Consider the following 20,860-nt stretch of genomic DNA (forward strand, 5'->3'; position numbering starts at 1 on the left):
CATTCTTCTTCTACTGTATACCTTTCCCCTGTTTTAGTCAATCATTCCCTAATGCTCTCTCTGAAACCCTCTACAACCTCTGGTCCTTTCAGTTTATCCAGGTCCCATCTCCTTAAATTCCTACCTTTTTGCAGCTTCCTCAGTTTTAATCTGCAATTACATAAACAATAAACTGCGGTCAGAGTCCACATCTGCCTCTGGAAATGTCTAATAATTTAAAATTGGGTTCCGAAATCTCTAACTTACCATTATACAATCAATCTGAAATCTTCTGGTGTCTCCAGGTCTCTTCCATGTATAAAGCTTTCTCTCATGATTCTTAAACCAAGCCTTAGCTATGATCAAATTATACTCTGTGCAAAATTCTATCACAGGACTTCCTCTTTCATTCCTTCCCCCAGTCCATATTCACCTACTACTTTTCCATCTCTTCCAATTATCGAATTATAGTTTCCCCACAACTATTAAATTTTAGTCTCCCTTCGCTAGCTTGAATAATTTTGTTTGTTCTTATTTTCCCATTATGTTTTGGTAAGCAGGTTTATACTTAACATCACTTCTTTTGTTACTACAACTAGAGAACTCTTCTGAAAATATGTAAATAACAATACACTGCATAAAGGTGAGGACACACTTACCTAATAAGATAGCCTCGTAGATAATTCCAGTGTAATAATCAAGCCCACGAGCTAAGCTAAGATCAAACCTAATTTTACCAGAAACCCCATACAAGTTTGAATAGTGCAAAAATAGCTTGATAGCTTCAAGGCCTTCACAGGCATCTTTCGATTTCTTTAATGATATATCTGACAGTAGTTTCTCAGCCAATTCCTGTCCACCACTGAGCCGCACATATTCTCCAATTCGATCTGCCACATCCTCTGGAAGACCTTTTTCTGAAACCATTTCATGACGCACTTCTTCCCATGACAGCTAAATTTTAAAAGAGAAAAAAATATATGAAACACAATGAATAATTTAACTAAATGGCACATGCCACGAAAAAAAAAGTCAATACTTACTTTGTCAAGCTTATCTACAGCAGAACATATAGACCGAAATTTATCTGCAGGCACCCCACAAACTTCAAAGATACCATCAAGAAGTTGTCGGTGATTGACTTTCACAATAAAATCTCCAATGTTCAAACTGTTCAGTATCTCATATACAACACGAACACATTCAACATCAGGAATCATATGGTCATATTGGCCTGCGATGTCAAAATCCTTTAAAAAATATTATCAAATATAACAAATTTTTGTTTGAAAAAGCAAGTAAAATTAACTATTATAAAACTATCAAATAATGAAATGAGATGCAGGAGACCAAAGTCAATATAATGATCCTTTACAATATGACAAAACTGATTTATTATTTCACGATTTATTATTTTTGTAGTAATAATAATTATAAATATAATAACAATACACATCGTACAAGGAAACACTGAAAACAAGCAAGTGCAGATTGGTGATAATTTTACTGACAAGACAGACAATGTACTACACTGAACATCAATAACCAAACTTACACACTGATAGAATTCCCTGTATCGGCCTCTTGTCATAGCTGGGTTATCTCTGCGATAAACTTTGGCAATGTGGTAACGTTTTATGTTGCTTATTTTGTTCATTGCCAAATAACGAGCAAATGGGACAGTGAGATCGTATCTCAAAGAAAGTATTTCCCCTCCTTGATCAGCTAAATCATATATCAATTTTGAATCTTCACCATATTTCCCAGTAAGCACTTCCTGCAAGAAATATTAATAAAATAGCAAGTGCAAAACAGAAAAATTTATGATAAAAATACAAGTGACACATGCCACAAAGGACTAGCCATTACAATAAATATGGACTAATACATGTTAAGTACTAGCTTGCAAAGATTTTTTCAACGTACATAGATTATGTTAAAATAAGTAATTACAGCATAAAGAAGAATAGTAAAGCATCACACAACCTTTACAACATAGTACTAAGAAAATTTGTATGTCAAAGTGAGAAACAGAAAGGAGAGAGAGAAAACATGAGCAAGAGATTTTTCTTTGACGTAAGGTCTTTAACAGGGCGCACTCAGCTTTGTGAAACCAACTAAGGAGCTACTTGTGTGAGAAGTATTGGCTCTACGGTCCAAAAAGCTGACCACATACCCCTCCAGGTTGAATCAGAATGGTCGCGAGAAAGGTTCAGATTTTAACAGCCCTAAAGATCTAGCTAGATCTAGGTGGAACAATTATTGAAAGAAGGTTTATGATGCAGTACAAATCTTGAAAACTCTGATTTAAACAGTTCTCACAGTTACAGGCTTCCACCTCCATGGCTTCTAATCATCAATGAACTAGCTAGCTGCTGCAATGTGCAAGAAATCTCTTATGGGGAAACTATCTTGACAGCAGAATAAACATATTTATTTTGTTTCTGATTTGTTTGGATTTATTTATTTATTACTTGGCTGAACTTAAACACATTGGAAAAAATAAATTACAAATTTCAATGACTACTAAAAACTTAAACCAAATAAACAGATATCTATTTTGTCCACTGCATTTTTAAAATCACAAACACAGGTCACTGTAGGCCAGGCATCCCAATGGTTCAGTGGCGAGAGCATGGACATCTTGTAGCAGACCCCTGAGAGGATGTATCAGGGCAAACCAGGGCTAGGTGGTTTATTGACTACCCTTCAGCTCCACATTGGGGGCATTCTGAAGCTCTCCACTGAGTCAGTTCCTTGTTGCAGGTACAATGGTTTGTGCAAATCCTGTCATTGCACTTCTGTCTTCTGGAGAGAGACTTTCTGGTACCTCCATAGGTCGATTTGTCACGAGGAGAAAGTTTGTGACAGTCTGGTCTTGTCAAAGTGGTCACTGCTGTTTGAAGTCATTGAGCTGGTTGGTGACTGCTACATGTAGATGTCTTTATTTCACTCTCAGTTGCTACAGTTTAAGGAAATCTGAATCGACACGAATGGCAAGGGATGGGCTGCATATTACATTTTCCAAGTGATTTGTTTGGATACATTCCCATTACACATACAATCTGCTACTAGAATATAACCCAATAAGGTTGTCAGCCATGAGTGCAAGAAGATAACACAACAGCACTACCCTATCAATAGAAAACTCACTGATGAACATCCCTCAATAAGGGATACATTAGAACTTTCCTGACACTGTTCAGTCACTGGAGAAGCTCCTGATGTAGACCTCCAAACAACAGGTCAAACATGGAGTTTGTGAAGGCAAAGAAAGAAGTCTAACAACTTAGTAGCATTTATTTGAATTGACAATGTCCACAAAGATTTGCAGGCAACATTACAGCCTTGTTGCTACCTGATTATTTTCTTTCTTTTTCTTTTGCTAACTCTGTGGACTAAGCAGTGGTAAGAAACTGTTTTTTCGCCCCTCTTGAGACTACAATGGGGTTTAAACACCACAAAAAGATACCACTTGCCATCAATAATTGCCTCTTCTTCAGATACAGAAATGGACACCGCCTTGGGCTGTCACGCACGCCCCCCCCCTCCCCCCCCCCCCCCCAGCTAGCTCTCTCTCTCTCTCTCTCTCTCTGTCTGTGTGTGTGTGTGTGTGTGTGTGTGTGTGTGTGTGTGTGTGAGTGAGAGAGAGAGAGAGAGAGAGAGAGAGAGAGAGAGAGAGAGAGAGAGAGAGAGAGAGAGCGCAGATATAAGCAATCTAAATGTACTGGATTTTGCTCAATAGAGTGGAGTCCTCTGAAGAATACATAGTAAACCAGACAAGAAACATTGGCCATATGTCATTTGTTTTTGGAGCAGTAAGAAACTTAACTTTCAATAGAATGACTTCCCTATAAATGCTTCTGGGAAAATCAGCTGAAAAAAGCAGAGGAATCCCTACTTAGACCAATCTTTGTATACCTCTTAGAAGCTGTCACAATAACCATTGAAAATACCATATAACATGCACTAGAAGGTAAATTTTAAACATTTTGGTGCACCTGTAATAAGCAAAAATAGAACAATATGATGTAATCACCCGAAGAGCACTCCATATCTTATGAAAGTACTGCATCTATTGCATACAGATGGGTAACAAGTATTTCCAGATGACCTAACTGTTTATGGGCCTTGTGAATTACCACTCACTACAGTTTTATAATATCAGTAAGTTACAAGACAGTGGGACTGACTACAATCATGAACTTCTCATAAAACGTCAACATGTTGCCAGAACAAACATGACACAGTAATTTCTTGATATTATCTAGGATGGCCTTAGATGCCAGTTGCGAACTATATTGTTATGGTGTTGTGTGGCTAAATTTCTGTTATTACAAGATTAAGACAATCTACAGGCAGTTCAGTTACAATTTGTGGAGGTCTCTGAAAACCTTTCTTTAAAACTGTGTACATAAAGAATCCGCTACAAAAACCAGATGGCAACAGCATAACTTTTCTTACAAAAAGTACCACAATGCATCTGGAGAGCAATGAAGTTGGATTAGCAAGCTGCACCCTCTTGACACATTTTACTTACTTAGCTTTTCAACAATAATAATAATAATAATAATAATAATAATAATAATAATAATAAATTGTTGCATGTACATTTGGTTTTCATGATGCACCAACAGTTTTTAACATCACATTAAAATGAAGGAATACTAATGCTTCCAGAGTGAGGGAATGCTACATAAAATGTTAAATGTCCCAAAAACTGAAGGAAGGTCTGTAACGAGTACTCCAGGAAGAGGCAATCAGAATTCACCTTGAGTTCAAAAACAGGTGTATCAATAGTTTCTGCTCCATGTCTTTTGAACACAGCAATGATTTTCTCAAGAACACTTGTGCGAAGTGCCATGTGCTCGGGTCCATAATCTCGTGTCCCTTTTGGTGTCTTCAATGTGAACTTAGTATTTGCATGTGAATCCTCAGGTCCCTGAGCAGTTCCCTTTGGCATTTTATTTACTGCAACTGATCCCTGAAATCAGCAGAGAAATCAAATGTTATATTTCTCTCTCTCTCTCTCTCTCTCTCTCTCTCTCTCTCTCTCTCTCTCTCTCTCTCACTCACACACACACACACACACACACACACACACACACACACACACACACACACACACACACACAAAAATGTATATATTATACAATGTGGACTACAAGTTGGAGAACTGGCATAATATTAACTAAGCACTGTTTGTAGAACAAGAAGCACATGCAATAACGTCAGTTACAATAACTTTTGTTGTCACTTCTTGTCCTCCATTCCCTCCTGCAAAATTTACACAAGTTCATGACAAACATTACAATGCCAAATTAAACAACAGTTCTGTCTCCAAACAGATTTCCCACATCATAGTGTCCTCTATTATCTTGTCCGAGTACTTAACGACTATGCTAACATACATTTTCTCTGATTACACAGATGATATGACCTTTACAAATGTGCTGAATGGCACAAAATAGCAAAGAAATTAGCCAAGACCACTAAGAAAAACTTCACATTACGAAATTCAATATGTAATATATACATTCTACAGCCTATTTGGCAATATTAAGTATGTACACAGCAACTTTAAAAATCAATAACACCCTCTCACACATCTTTTCTAGGATACCGGCAGGATAATGTTTCGTTCTCTCTGCACCAATGTTCAATGCATACAATAAGAACGTTGTGAAGGAAGTTCTTGAAGACTGGTAGGATAGCATAATTATAGGCGGCAGAAAATTTAATTCAGGTGTGCAGATGACACTGATAATTGCAACAAACATCAACTGGAAATCATTATATGAAGGTTGGCCGAGCAAAGCATTGAGTATGGTCTTCACAACACAAAAACCAAAGTGATGCTTGTAGAGCAGTCATTTTGAATATTTAGGATTTGTTTGTCACCGATACTAAGATTAAAAGCTTGAGATCAATAGACAGTTTTCAATTACACAAAGTTTTTCAGTTAAACTTGCTCTCATCTGGAAGGACACCTCCACCAGTGTCAAGACAAGATCATTCTCATCCAAACTCTAATCTTGTAAACTTGGACGATGAGAACAGAGGATCATAACAAGACTGACACTCTCAAAATGTAGTGTTATAGAAGATTACTTGGAGCATCATGGACAACACATCGAACTAATGAACCTATTCTGGGACAGCTTGGCATCAGACTAAGACTGATGATTCTTGTCAACCATAATCATTTGAACGATTTTGGTCACACTGCCAGAAGGCTAGTGGTAATGCAAAGAACAATCATAAAGGGACCAGTTGACAGCCGAAGAGCTAGAGGACGCGCATCGTTGCAGTGGATGCAACAAATTAAGAGACTGACCAGAATGGGTTGATAGCAAGCAAGTCACCATGCCAAAGGCAGAGGTTTGTGGAGGTCATCAAGGAGCTTACCATGTGGTGCCACAAAAAACCTTGTAGAATATTAAGAGCCAAAATTAAAGGCACATTACATAGCTCATGAGCAAATAATGTTATTAATCTTCATTAACTGATACATTTCATTAAGCACTAATCTGTGAGTATCGTTTTAGATTTAAGACTAGAACATATCTACTACTTAATTCTACACCATTCAGAAGGCAACATTACGATGTATGGGAGAGAGTACATTAGGTACCACTTTCATTTTCGCCCTTCCCTGCTCCATGTTTGAATGGTGTCCAGGAAGAATGCCAGTAAGGCTCCATATGAGTTGGGTATTCTATGATATTTCCCTTTACAATCATTTTGTGATACATGAGAATATGCAGCTTAACTTGTCTCGAATTGCACACTTCCATAATTTTAACAGTAACTTGGCTATGGTACACAGCACCTGTTTTAGTGTCTTGCCAAGGACATTTGGTGCTTATCTCAGAGATACTCTTGTGCGTACTAAATGGACCAGCAATCAGACATGCTGCTCTCCTTTGGATCTTCTCTATATCCTGTGCTGGCCCTACTTGGTAAGCATCCAAGACAACAAGCAGTCATGCAGCAGATTCTCAGGTGTCAAAAGTTTATCAGCACTGCCATTTGCATCATGCAGAGTATAAAGTTGATGCGAAGTGTTTAATTTATTATATTTTTCTGTTTGGAAGTAAGAAGTACCTAATTATAGCGGAAAAGGAGAGAAGTAAAATGACTGAGTGTCGTGGTGGAATGATGGCCACGTGGTGCTGGAATGAGAACAGGGAAGGTCGGCTGGTTGGTTTAAATGGGGGGAAGGGGGGGGGGGGGGGGGGGGGAACAAACTGTGAGGTCATCAGTCCCTTGCTCCCAGTAGAACAATCACCCAAGGGAAACAAGAAAAAGACGACGTATGACACAATAACAGGAGAAAGGAAGAACCAGAAGAACGATAGGAGGACAACAAACACTTCAAAGGACAAAACAGGACAAGAAAACCACAGACGTGCAAGAAACAGGGAAAGGAGATTAAAAACAAGAAAGCAGATTACCATGGCTGGCTGACCACGAGAATAAAAGATGAGAAGCCAGCCACTCTGCAACACATTAAAACCTCCACCCTAAAAGCCCTAGGATGGAGGACACAGAGAGACAAAGGACATGCGCTAAAACTCAGATCAAATGATAAAACTTAATCTCACGAATGAAACACAAAAGTAAAGTGGCTGTTGAGGCACTGTTGCCAAACACCGAAGGTAGGGTGCTGGGAGAGTTAAAGGTCCACCGCAGAGCAGCTAAAAGTGGGTAGTCCAGCAAAAGGTGGACGACTGTCATTTGGGAGCCACAGCGACACTGAGGTGGTTCCTCACAACAGAGGAGGTAACCATGTGTGAACCACGTATGGCCAAAGCGGAGCCAACAAAGGACAACTAACACCCTGCGAGAAGCCCACAGGGAATAATTCCACACATTCGCAGTCTCCTTAATGATATGCAATTTGTTGTGCATACTGTTATGCCACTCTGCCTAAAAAAAAAAAAAAAAAAAACTTGCGGTGTAAGACAGAACGCAGGTCAGTTTCAGAGCTGCCCATATCCAGGAGTGGTTTCTGCATAGCCTATTTGGCCAGCCTGTCAACAAGTTCATTGCCTTGAATTCAGACGTTTCCTGGGGTCCACACAGCACCACTGAATGAATGGAACGTTCCAGGGCAGAGATGGATTCCTGGATGTTCACTACCAAAAGATGGTGAGGGTAGCAATGGTCAATAGCTTGTAAGCTGCTCAGGGAGTCAGAACAGAGAAGAAACGACTCACCAGAACAGGAACGGATGTATTTAAGTGCATGAGATATGGCCACAAGCTCTGCAGTGAGTACACTGCAGCCAATGGGCAAGGAATGCTGTTCAATATGGCCTCTGTGGACATAGGAGAAGCCAACATTACCATCAGCCATCGAGCCATCGATGTAAACAACTTCAGAGCACCAGAACACGTCAAGAATTGAGAGGAAGTAACAGCGGCAGGGTTAACAGAGTCCTTAGGGCCATGCAAAAGGTCCAGGCAAAGCTTTGGCCGAGAGGTACACCATGGAGGTGTATGTGAATGGACCTCAAGTAAAGGTGGTAAAGGGAAGCACTCCAGTTTGGACAGAAGAGATCGCACATGTACCGCAATCGTGAGCCCTGACTTGGGCCGCCGATGCGGGAGATGAACTGCTGTGGATGGGAAAAGGAGACAGTAATTCGGATGCTCAGGATAACTACAAATGTGTGCAACAAAACTGGCGAGTAGTTGTGCACGTCAGATCTGCAATGGAGGGACTCCAGCCTCCTCCAAAACACTGGTCACCAGGCTCGTTCTAAATGCTCATGTCACTAGGAAAATGCCACAGTGGTGCACTGGGTCGAGGAAACGCAACCCAGAGGGGGCTGCCGAGCCGTAAACCAGATTCCCACAGTCAAGGCAGGATTGAACAAGGGCTCTGTAGAGCTGCAGTAGCATAGAGCGATCTGCACCCTACTTGGTGTTGTTCGGGCAGCAGAGAGCATTGAGGTGCTACCAGCACTCCCACTTAAGCTTATGAAGGTGAGGTAGCAAAGTCAATCAGGCATCAAAAACAAAGTCCTAAGAATCGATATGTCTCCACTATAGTGAGTGGAATGTCATTAAGATAAATTTCAGGTTCTGGATGAATGGTAAAACTCTGACAGAAGTGCACGACACACGACTTCGCTGCTGAAAACTGAAAGTCATGGGGTAGACCCCATGACTGCGCCTTGTGAATGGCTCCCTGTAGGCGCCACTAAATAACACCAGTACTGGAGGAGCAATACGAAATGCAGCAGTCATCTGCATACAGAGAATGGGAGACCGATGGCCCTACAGCTACTGCTAGGCCGTTAATGGGCACTACAAATAGATACACACTTCATATGGAGCTCTGCGGAACATCACTGTCCTGAATACGAGGGGAACTACGGGAGGCAGCAACTTTGACACGGAAAGTACAGAGTAACAGGAAGTTTTGGATAAAAATTGGGAGCAGGCCCCGGAAACCCCACTCATACAATGTGCAAGAATATGATGTCGCTAGGTCATGCCGTATGCTTTAGGTAAGCCAAAAAATATGGTAACCAGGTGTTGGCGTCTGGAAAAGGCTGTTCGGATGGCAGACTTGAGGGCCACAAGATAATCAGTGGTAGAGCGACCCTGGCGGAAGCTGCTCTGACGTGGAGCCAGTAGGCCACATGACTCCAGGACCCAACCCAACCGCCGACACACCATACGTTCCAGCAGCTTACGGAAAACGTTGGTGAGGCTGATGGGTCACTAGCTATCCACATCAAGTGGATTTTTACTGGGTTTTAGCACCAAAATGATGGTGCACTCCTGCCATTGTGATGGAAAGACGCCATCATCCCAGATCTGGTTGAAGATATCAATAGTCAGACAAGAGGTGTTTACTCATCTCACTGCGGATCCGATTTTTCACAGGAGCTGTGTCGGGGCAATGTGCAAGGATGCTGAGGAGCTCCCACTCTGTAAATAGGTCCTTATAGGGTTCAATGTGGTGTGTAGTGAACAAGAGGACTTCCCATTCCATCCACAGTTTGAGGGCGGGAAAGGCTGCAGGGTATTTCTCTGACACACAGGCTCGAGCATAGTGCTCACCAAAGTGCTCGGCAATTGTGTTTGCATCTGTAGAGAGCATACCATTGATGTTAACACCAGGGACACCTGTTGGGGTCTGGTACCCAAAAATATGTCCGATCTTCGTCCAAACTTGGAAAGGAGATGTATGGCACGCAACGGTTGACACATACCTCCCCCAACACTCCTGTTTCCATCGTTTTATAAGCAGATGAATGCGGGCACATTGCTGCTTAAAGGCTATTAGGTGCTCTAGGGAAGGGGGGACTTATGTCGCTGTAGAGCTCACTGACTATCTTTAATTGCCTCAGCGACTTCCGGAGACGACCAAGGGATTGTCTTTTGCCGGGGGCACCCTAGAGAATGACAGATCGTGTTTTCCACCACAGAAATTATCATTGTAGTGAACTGCTCAATCACAACATCAATGGCATCACACGGAGGAGATTCAACGATGACAGCAGAGGTAAAGGCTACCCAGTCTGCCTTGTTTAAAGCCCATCTGGGTAGGCATGTATGCGCATAACGCTGGGGGAATAACAGGGATATGGGGAAGTGGTCACTACTACACAGGTTGCCATGTGCTCTACAGTGGATAGATGGAAGAAGTTCTGGGCTGCAAATTGATAAATCAACGGCCAAGTAACTCCCATTAGCCACACTAAAATGTGTGGCAGCTCCAGTATTTAAGAGGCAGAGCTCGAGTTGGGACAGTAAATTTTCTAAATCTCTGCCACGCCCAGTAAGCAAAGTGCTATCTCACAATGGGTTACAGGTGTTAAAATCTTGCAAAAGTAGTAAAGGTTTATGGAGTTGATCAATCAGTGCAGCGAATACGTTCAGGGGTACTGCACCATCTGGAGGGAGATACACGTTGCAGGCACTTATTTCCTATGTCGTCCACATCCTGACAGCCACAGCTTCAAGACGGGTTTGAAGGGGTGTAGTTTCACTACATACCAAGTTCAGTACGTAAATGCAAACTCCACCTGACACACTATTATATTCGCTACAGTTCTTGCAATATCCCCTGTAGCTGCGAAGGGCAGGGGTCCACATTGCCGAGAACCAGGTTCCCTGGAGGGCAATGCAGAAAGCAGGTGTAAAGCTTAACAGTTGCCATAGCTCAGCCAGGTGGTGGAAAAAACTGTAGGATGACACGATTGTGAGACTGGGAAGGCAACAAACACTCAAGCTACCTCAGTCTACACCTCAGGGTCATCTGCTGCCACCGACTTATTTCCTGAACAGGATTCACCCATTGTCTCAGAGGGTCTGATGAGATCTAGGTCCTCAGCAGACACCAGAATCTTCACCTCATCCTCAGAAGCAGAGCTCTTAGGTAGCAGGGGTGTGAGTGCCACCGCAATTGCTTTGGTCTTGGGGATCTTCTTTCTGGATTTCTCTCAGTGACCCTTGGGTTCCTCTAGCTGGAAGGGCTTCACTGTTTCAGTCTCCAGGACTGAGGAAGATCGTGAAGCCCTACAACCAGCTGGACACTTCAGCCACTGGCAGGTGTCATCCTTCCCACTAGCAGAAACCTGGAAAGGGTGTGACCCAAGAGACACCTTCCTAGCGAGAGGAGCCAAAGAAGACTTACGCTTCTCTGGCTGAGAGGTGGGGAGTGGCGTTCCCGATGGTTGGGGGGACAGTACTCCCGAGGTAGATGGTGTGGGAGCAACAGGGAGGGAAGTGACCCCCTCAGCATCAAGGGGGAGGTGTAGTCTTCTGGCTCTGAGAGCCAACTGGAACTCGCGAAACTCATGTGGCGACAACTGTTCTCATAGTGGTGGCATAAGAGGAGGTCATAGCCACAGGATGTAGGCACTGAAGTTTCCTCTTGGCCTCAGCGTAGGTCACTCAGTCCAGGGTCTTGTATTACATGATTCTCCTTTCTAGGTGTAAAATCCTGCAGTCTGGTGAGGAAGGGGAATGACGCTGTCTGCAGTTAACACCGATGGGAGGAGTGGCACACAGAGTACTGGGATGGGGTGGACATCCACAATCTCGACATGTGATGCTGGAAGTACAGCGGGAATACATATGGCTGAACTTCCAGCACTTAAAAAACAGCATTGAGGGAGGGATATATGGCTTGACATTACAGCGGTAGACCATCACCTTGACCTTCTCAGGTAATGTGTCACCCTTGAAAGCCAAGATGAAGGCACCTGTGGCAACCTGATTATCCTCGGACCTCGCTGGACACACCAGACAAAATGAACTCCTCGTCGCTCTAAGTTGGCACACAACTTGTCGTCAGACTGCAAAAGAAGGTCCCTGTGGAATGTAATACGTTGGACCATATCTAAGCTCTTATGCGGCGTGATGGTAACGGAAACATGCTCCAGCTTGTCACAAATGAGTAATGCCCGTGACTGGGAAGAGGATGCCGTTTTTATCAAGACTGACCCTGACCACTCTATTAAAAACTGAGGCTTCATCAAGACAAAGGAGTCCCCATCAGCTCTCACACATACGAGGCACTGGGGTGAATAAGGTTCTTCCTTGCATTGTACTGAGACTTTGAACGCTTAGACACTGCTGGCGTTTGATCACCAGCAAGTGATGACGTGGTACGCTTCATCGTGCGTCATCTGCCATGATACCACCCACTCTGACCCACATGCACCACCCAGCTTCAGCAAAGGCCACCTGGGAGTCCTGGCGCCCCAGGGTGACGGGCATCTAGTCCTTGGCATACATGGGGAGTTAACGGCGCAGGCATCAACAGAGCGGTCCCTGTGTAGCCAGGGGGCTACAACGAACAGGGTACATGGCGATCCCACAACAGACCAGCTACCATGCTGGATATCAGGTGCAAATAATTCCATGGTCTTCGTCGGCGCAAAAAACGACACTGCATAGTGGGTGGAGGAAAACGCACCCAGGAAGGTGTCCTCACTCAAGAGATGGAGGATGAGCGAGACTGCAATGCCACAATGAGAAAGTGGACTGAAGACCTCAATGCACGATTAACTTTATGCACCACGTAAGGCGCCCTTCCCCAATTGGCGCGCTCTTCGAGAAAATGATGAAAAATCGAGGTCAAACCCCTTAGGGGACCATCCCATAAAGGCTGAAAGGTGTGAGACTCCTCTTACACGCCTCTTGATGACAGGCAGGAATACCTTGGGCCTATTCAAACCCCCGGGCCCACCTGGGGGCCTGTTACTGACTGAATAAGTAAGTTCTAAATGTTTACCGAAGAGATTGGCATACCGCCTCCAACAAGACAATGCCTTGGAAAGTACTGTCATGTTCCATCACAAACTTTTGGGTTTATGAAAGTTTCACCTTTTACCTTTAATGATATTACACAATAGTAAATCTGACACACCTACTGATGATGATCGGTACTATTTGGTACATTATTTTAAACATGTTATATAATTACTGACAGAAACATGTTACATGTGACACACACTATTCATAGTGATAATGAGTAATAAAATATAATTTTGAGCATGAATTTCGTTGTTATGCAAGAATATTTTTACGTTCATGCATTTTTCTTTAGGGTGGCTAACATGATCCTATTACTCTTCGACAAAGCATTTTTAAGAAAGTTCATTCTTTAAAGTTTAAAAGCACTTACCTGTACAACAGTGCGGTTAAAAGTAGACCACAAAACGTTATTTAATGTTTTAAGGCATCCAGTCCGAACAGAGTACAGAAGTTCCAGAAATGGCGTCATATTAGAGATCATCACGGCAGCCACAGCAATAAGTTATGAAAGAGGAGCAAAAATTCTTCTTTCAGCAACGTGTATTCTTTTATGTTGCCCAAAAGAGATCAGAACCAGACAAAAGTAACAAATCACATTTTCAAACCTTTACAGTTTTGTGTACTGAAAGAGGAAGCTTAAAACATAAGATAAGTTCCTACGTTAAACAGAGCTACATAGTTCTAATTTATGTACATCTTTGTAGGCAGACAATATTAATAACATGCTAAGATGCAACAGTGTGAAAGCACTATCATTTGTGCTCTCGTAACTTATAATAGGCAGTCAAATGAAAATGAGTCAGCTGGGAAAAAAGTAAGTATACTATTTATCATTTCAAAGGTAGTCGCTTCTAATACTTTTATCTCACTGAGACAAGGCAGTCCATGCTTTCAAGGACAAATGTTTGCCCATGGAACCTGGTATGGTGGGCACTACTTCATCCAAAGCAAAACAAAGACCATGAATGTGTTTTTACAGGACTCAAACAATTTGGAAATCACATGCGACATAGCTAGGACCATCTGGAGGATGTGTAACAGGTAAGGTTTTGTTAGTGAATCTTCTGCAGCATGCTCAAAATAACCTTGGCAACATGTAGGCAGGTTTTAAGACATTAATAGTAAGAATATCTCCACCCAAAACTCTCAACTGCCGCAGAGGTCTCATTAGTTTGCCATTTTTTGTTTTGTTAATGTTTTCATGTTGTTAGTGACATCATCCACTAGTCGCTTTTTAAGCTCTTATCTACATCGTGCTGATGACTTTATTGGTGAGTATTGTGTTGTTTACTAACTGCGTCCCCCTCCTTGCCATGTGCACCTTGTCCAGCAACAGTTGCCACATACTCCCCTCCACCTTCATCTCTACTGGCCTGAACAACCAGTTGTCACTGTCACTATGGTGGTGTGTGGGTGCATGTGGGAGGCCATGATAGTGTTCTCATACTAAATAAAGGGTGGTAGAATGAAAGCTAGTAAAGTGCCTGTGCTGTTGTATGCGTATGAGGGCCTCAAATATTATCCGCTAAAGATGAGTGGTTTTCCTTTTCTCATTCATGTTTATTAATAATTAAGAGTGTGATTTTCTGACATTGACGAGAAGCAGACTGATTTTGATTTCACTCATTATCAGGGTTACCCCAAGTTTCCCCAGGTGAAATTCCCTGATATTTCCCCAATTTCCAGACAAGTTTTAGCATTTTTCCCCGGCAAATTTTGAGATCTTAAGCATAAGTTAAGACGTAAGTTGACAATCTGTCTTTGAGGCTACGGTACAAGAAACAATATTGCAAATGAGGAAACATTTAAAAAACTTGCACGCACATGGCATTTCCTGATCTGAGCAACAATCTTAAGTATTAACATTAACATCTTTTGTAATGAATTGTTTGTAGATGGAGAAAGCAAGTCAAAGCTATACGTGTTTCATTAAGACCACTGATATTTTATTTCAATAAAAGGAAACACATTTTGAGACAAAAATATGCATTTCCTTGGAGTCGCAAGACAGATTTAAAATACCTTCACAGATTTCAGAAATAATCTCAGAAAAAAGTAGGCCTCTGGAAAAAAGTGTATAAAGCGGGAAAGAATTGTGTAAACCAAAACTGTACGTCATTGCCAATAAAACGTAGGTTCTACTATGTTTGCTATTGTCAGTTATTACTCACTGTTTTGTATCTATTATTTTAAACGTATTGTCCGATTTTTCTCTTGGGAAATATATGAATACGTAGCATACAAACCGTGACTGACAATTTTCTTCTTTTTATCTTCCATACTTTCTAACATATAAACTACTTTTTGAAGTGCCAAAATGGACTATAACAAATAAAAGTCTTTAAATTGCCTCAATGTACAACATATTTGTGGTGAGACTGTCGCAATTCCTGAAACCCATCGCCCATTGCCTCTGGCCCGTTTATGAGCATCACAGTCCTCGGTCCATGAATAAATCATGAAAATCCACTGCATTACGCCACCCACAGACAGAGAGAGCCTGCAGGCAGGTTGGTAAGACTAGATCCGATGAGCACTGTCGGCACAATAGTGGGAACTCAATGGCTTTAGATCGGCAGGCCCCATCCATTACAGATACCACTGAAACGGCCTCCGGTTTTGGCCCGGCACTGAAATCCATTCATGTGGGCAGCTATTAATGGGCCACAGACAGCATGTTGTTGAAATGCGACCACAATGATCAATCCATGTAACAGATGACTTGTTCAAGTATTCTGAGAACCAATAATAATGATAGATAGCAAGGATGATAGCTGAACAACAGACAGGCACATATAAATGACACACACACACACACAAGTAAATTTTCAGGCACAAACTCGTTCACACAATCACTCTGACAACTCACGCACACATGACCGCTGTCTCCGGCTACTGCATCTACAGTTTCTGAGAATCAGTTCCAAACAGACCACTTTTCATGCCTCCCTATCTCTAGTCGGCAGCTGCCAGGCTAGCAGCAAGAAGGTTGGTAGCACCGACTGCAAGCTGATGGGAGTGGTAGAAAGAGGAGAAGTAGTATGAATGAGGGAGTAGGGAAACAGTGCATGTACTTGGCTGCATCCAGCTAGCAGTGATGCATAGCACCTCAATAAACAAACCATTTCATCCAAAGAGACAAAAACAAAATTTTTCCAGCTTCTTTTCCCAAATCTCCAGAATCTGTGGACAATCCTGATTATGTACCAAAATGTTTACTGCTGACGTCAAGAAAAATCCCATTACTCCACTAATCCATATAATGTATTCATTCTTCTCATCAGCTCTTGTTTAACAATGATAAGTATGCTTCCTAAGTGATTTGTACAATAGGACACATCCTTTCGCTTACTCCCTTGGATCTAATGGATAGATGCTTCTGTTTCAGTGTTTCCCAGACATTCCAATCATGTTTCTTACAAGCTCATTATTTTCTTTGTTGACTCCAACTATGCAAAAACATATCTGTTGAAGCATTCTGAAATCACTCATGTCAGACATTCAGGGGGGTGTCCAGAGAGACCTTTGCCAATAAAAGGTTTGTTTACTGTAGATTGAAAACATGATGAGATGATGTTTCAAACAGATCACCAGTGAAGATATTACACAAATGGTAATGGAACCAATATGTGCAACACTGTTGTTGTTACAAAGTTATCAACAGATTTCAAGTACAGTGCCATTACAAGGTACGCAATATAAACAAAGCACAAATTGACAATGGTCTGAATATCTATGTGCTTTATTGGAAACGACCTCATCTGAGGTAGAGTACTCTGTTCTTCTCACCTGTAAATGCACTTATCCAGTTAATTAAGAAGAGTAATTGCAGTAAACTGTTGCTTCACTAGAACTGCAAGGAAAGCTAGTAGCTCTTCAAATTACAACTTTCCATCCTGTCAATCATATACAATATTCTTATATTTACAACTGATTCTACATGAGAAACTTTTTCTAAAATTAGGTTTTTTTGTTTTAGTTCATCTTTCTTTCCTCACTTTCTACATACTTTTCGAATCCTACAGGGCAAATCTCCAACTGGCAGCATGATTTTTTTATTTACACTGCTGTCAGTTTACAAAGATCTGTTAAGCATTTCCAGTGACGTCTAGCAGAAAACAAACATTCAATAAAAATTTAAAATAGCTAAATAAATGAGGAAAAAGAGATTACTAAGGAAACGGTACAGCAAGTGTGTAAAATAGAAGCAAAAACAGTGCAGTTTTGTCCAGACCAAAAAGTGTGTACTTAAATTTTAAATTGACTTTACATACTGAGTTAATACTTTTTAATATACCATATGATTCACAAAACTTAAGCATAATTTCAATGCTCTCTTCGTTAGGGGAAACCAATCACTTTCTACCCCAGTGAAAGCTGGGCAACAGTGCATGAAATGCACTGATGCACGAAGCTCCCACAGACCCTACTGTATACTGTAGCCTTCCTCAACACGAATTAACAAAATGCACATAATAAACCGAACAAACCACACTAATTAGCTATACGAAACAGGAGATTGGAAGCGAATGTGATGATACAAAGTTCGCATCCCGTAAACTCAAGACGGATATTAATTTAACATTTACGCTTTTGACTTTTGCTACGATTTTCGGGGCATCCACATCAGTTTCTGACCAACGAATACCTTTATCTCAAGCAAGATATGCAGCGATCGAATATTACCGGTAATTAAAGGTCACCATCTCACCTTAGTTTCGCATGCAGATTTGCTGTTCGAAGGAAACAACTTTGTGAACTGCGTTGGAATAGTATTTTTCTTAAAATCTTGACGCTCCTCGTTTGTAAAACTTCTCATATGTCGATGCCATCTCTCGAGATGTGGAACTGTTACTGGCCATGGGGGATTGCTTATAGCTTCGAAAATTGCGTTGTCACTACTGTTGGGGGCGTAGCCACCGAAATAACTAGCGTCAGCAAGAAATTCATTCAACATATGTAAGTCACTTAGCGATCCAACTTTTTTCGTCTTTGAATTAGAGCCTGCCACCTAAAAAGATGAAGTGTCTATTGTTAGATGTAAGAACAGGTTCTTTAGCTCTACACAATACTCATTATGACATGACTTAATCGTAAGGGGGGCGACACGTACATCGTAAACTGGTAACGTCAACAATAATCGGAAGTGTAAACTCTAGAGTACGCAATATAAAACGATGTAAAATTTATTAAAAAACTAAACGTAAGGCTCGTTCGAACACTCACCTTACTTTTCTGATCAATTCCATTCATTGCATCTTTGCCTTTATTCGTCTTTTTCTCCACTACAATAGCACTACTTACGCCTCCACTCATTTTGTCACTTTCCATGTGGTGCATATTTTTTTCACTGCGCGGTCAAAGATAATGCAGCTGTATTCTGTTTCAAAGATAGAAAACCAGACAGAAGATAAGAATTCCCCGTCGATACCGGCCAGATCGCTTTGCATACGAGTCACAACTACGAGACTGTCATGATGCAGCCTCCTTCAAAAGTGTTAATTACAAATAAGCATCAATTGGGTGCCATCGAAATGTGCTCTCAAGATCACTGTCCTCAGAATGATCAAATGGAAATGGATCAGCATTCATCAAGTTCAGCTGTCTTGTCGCAGTCTCGGACAAGCAACACTCAGCGACAACAGGTAAGACAGCGATGACCATCACCCCAACAGGCAGCAGCTCCTGACACACATGTTCCGAAGAAGGCGAAGGCAAGTGAAAAGCACAGTAGTAATGTTGAAGGGGACGTAGATATGGTAGGTATTGATAATGTTGCACACACTGTCGAAGTTCTAGCAGTAGACAGTAACTAGAGTGTAAATATAGGAGACAGGAATTGCAATGAGCAGCCTGCTTCCCAAAAGTCTATTAGTCGTAAAAACTTGGACAATTCAGTGACCACAACGGTATCTCCTACAGAAAATAACACATTTCCTAGTAACAACAAATATGCCAGTAAAGATAATATATATCAAACAATGGTAGTGCTAAACCATGGAGGTAGTAGAGTAAGGGGAGATGGCGCTACAGATTTACGCTGTACGTTGATTAGAAGTCAGTGGGCGGGGCCTGCCGACATCTTGGATCCCCCAAAACATTAGCAGACGAGTGTTTACAATTTCTTCATGTTCGTTATTTCTGTCGTGTGCACGCGGTATTTATTTTATATAGTAAATGTTACAATATTTTAGTGAACAACACAACATAAGGAACGCAACTCCAACCGTCTTTCTAATGTTAAATGCGTATTCAGTGCAGTAATACGACAGGTAAATATTTCACTTCTGGCCTCAGTACTGTAATTCCTTTTTGTTTATACACTCCGAATAACCGAGAAGAGAAGTAAGTGCTATGAATTGAGTGCTTTCGTAATCCATTTCTATTCACTTTAATTGTGTTTGTGTCGATAATTGATAAAGCCAGAACTCCAAAAGCAATGGTTGATAGTTTCATTGCATTTTCAAGTCAAATGGAAATTTTAAATGTTCAAGTTTGGAAGAAACTTTCCTGATTTCCTTTGGTGTCCCACAGATGAATGCAGAGATGATATAAACAAGCCAGTTGTCGTTTCAACAAAGTGAAGGATTCGTTAAATGACGAAGGAAAAGAACAGAATTTAAGATTGTCAGGCCCACTGTAGTTTACACATCTGCTTTGTTTTTAAATTGTACCTACCAAGTGACATTCAGTGTGGCAAATAACAGCAATTTACAGGGTAACTCGACAACACAGTGATAAATGTAATGATCTAAATAGCCTGGACATATATCGGGAACTTTGCTTTAACAAACATATAACCCTTTAAGTACTCATAATTTAACCACAGTAACAAGTTACTGGAGATTTAATTAACTACACGTAGTTACGTAACTTGGATATTAAATTATCGCATTTTAAAATATTAGTCACCATTTCCAGGATATTTCTTGCCAGCACTTTTCAGTTACTTGGGAATAACCGAACTATGAAAACCAAGTGTATTCCTGACCTCCAGAGAGTTCTTCATGTTGGATTGATAGGAAATCTAAAGTCAAATCACAGAAATAAAACCATACCGTAAAACTTTACAGTGCATCAGAATTTCAGATATATATAAGAAAAAAGCGATTAAATAAGTCCACTTACGGATGAAATGTGGTTTGTTTAAACTTTATACTACAATCAGAACGATTAGTACACCAGTAGGCCGGCATTTTTTATGAAAATACTTCATGACTACATGGAATCAAACTACCAGAAGCGAATGTTTTGGGGTAGCTAACATGGTGGATCTTCACTTGGGTCAGCTTCAAGTTTGTGACGTCATGACAACTCCTCTTATTTTTACCTCCATGTGCTAAACGGATATGGAGTAAGATATTGAAATATCAAGATGGCGCCGATTGAGAATTTAGTTGTGTTAGCTCTGTGAATTAAGTTAAAATCAACGATACAAAGTATGAGCTTGCACAAAATTTAATAATGAGTGTGTTAGGAAGTGCTTTCTTTACTGCTATATAGAACCAGAGGAAGAAATCTATGTAAGCAAGATAAATAATGCAAAAGAGACCATGTGTGTTGTGTCTGTATCTCCGATCAGTTACTGAGGAAAC

The 20,860-nt window shown here is 41.2% G+C and overlaps 1 protein-coding gene across 3 annotated transcripts in view; it reads right to left on the minus strand.

The window, feature by feature from the left end:
• Nucleotides 1–18,640, minus strand: part of LOC126355840 (histidine--tRNA ligase, cytoplasmic-like) — a 37,729-nt gene extending 19,089 nt beyond the window's left edge. Inside the window, exons 1-6 of one of the 3 annotated variants that reach the window (XM_050006299.1) lie at nucleotides 18,492–18,640; nucleotides 17,977–18,276; nucleotides 4,751–4,963; nucleotides 1,535–1,756; nucleotides 1,023–1,229; nucleotides 639–933 (exon numbers count right to left, since the gene is read on the minus strand). In XM_050006299.1, the coding sequence (XP_049862256.1) occupies nucleotides 639–933; nucleotides 1,023–1,229; nucleotides 1,535–1,756; nucleotides 4,751–4,963; nucleotides 17,977–18,276; nucleotides 18,492–18,605 (1,351 nt within the window). In that variant the 5' untranslated portion in view covers nucleotides 18,606–18,640. Of the gene's footprint in view, nucleotides 1–638; nucleotides 934–1,022; nucleotides 1,230–1,534; nucleotides 1,757–4,750; nucleotides 4,964–13,635; nucleotides 13,811–17,976; nucleotides 18,277–18,491 lie in introns of all 3 variants that reach the window. The other 2 variants (XM_050006301.1, XM_050006300.1) reach the window with 2 other exon arrangements.
• Nucleotides 18,641–20,860: the final 2,220 nt, after the last annotated feature.

The sequence above is a fragment of the Schistocerca gregaria genome, chromosome 3, assembly GCF_023897955.1.
Source record: "Schistocerca gregaria isolate iqSchGreg1 chromosome 3, iqSchGreg1.2, whole genome shotgun sequence".
Lineage (NCBI taxonomy): Eukaryota > Metazoa > Arthropoda > Insecta > Orthoptera > Acrididae > Schistocerca > Schistocerca gregaria.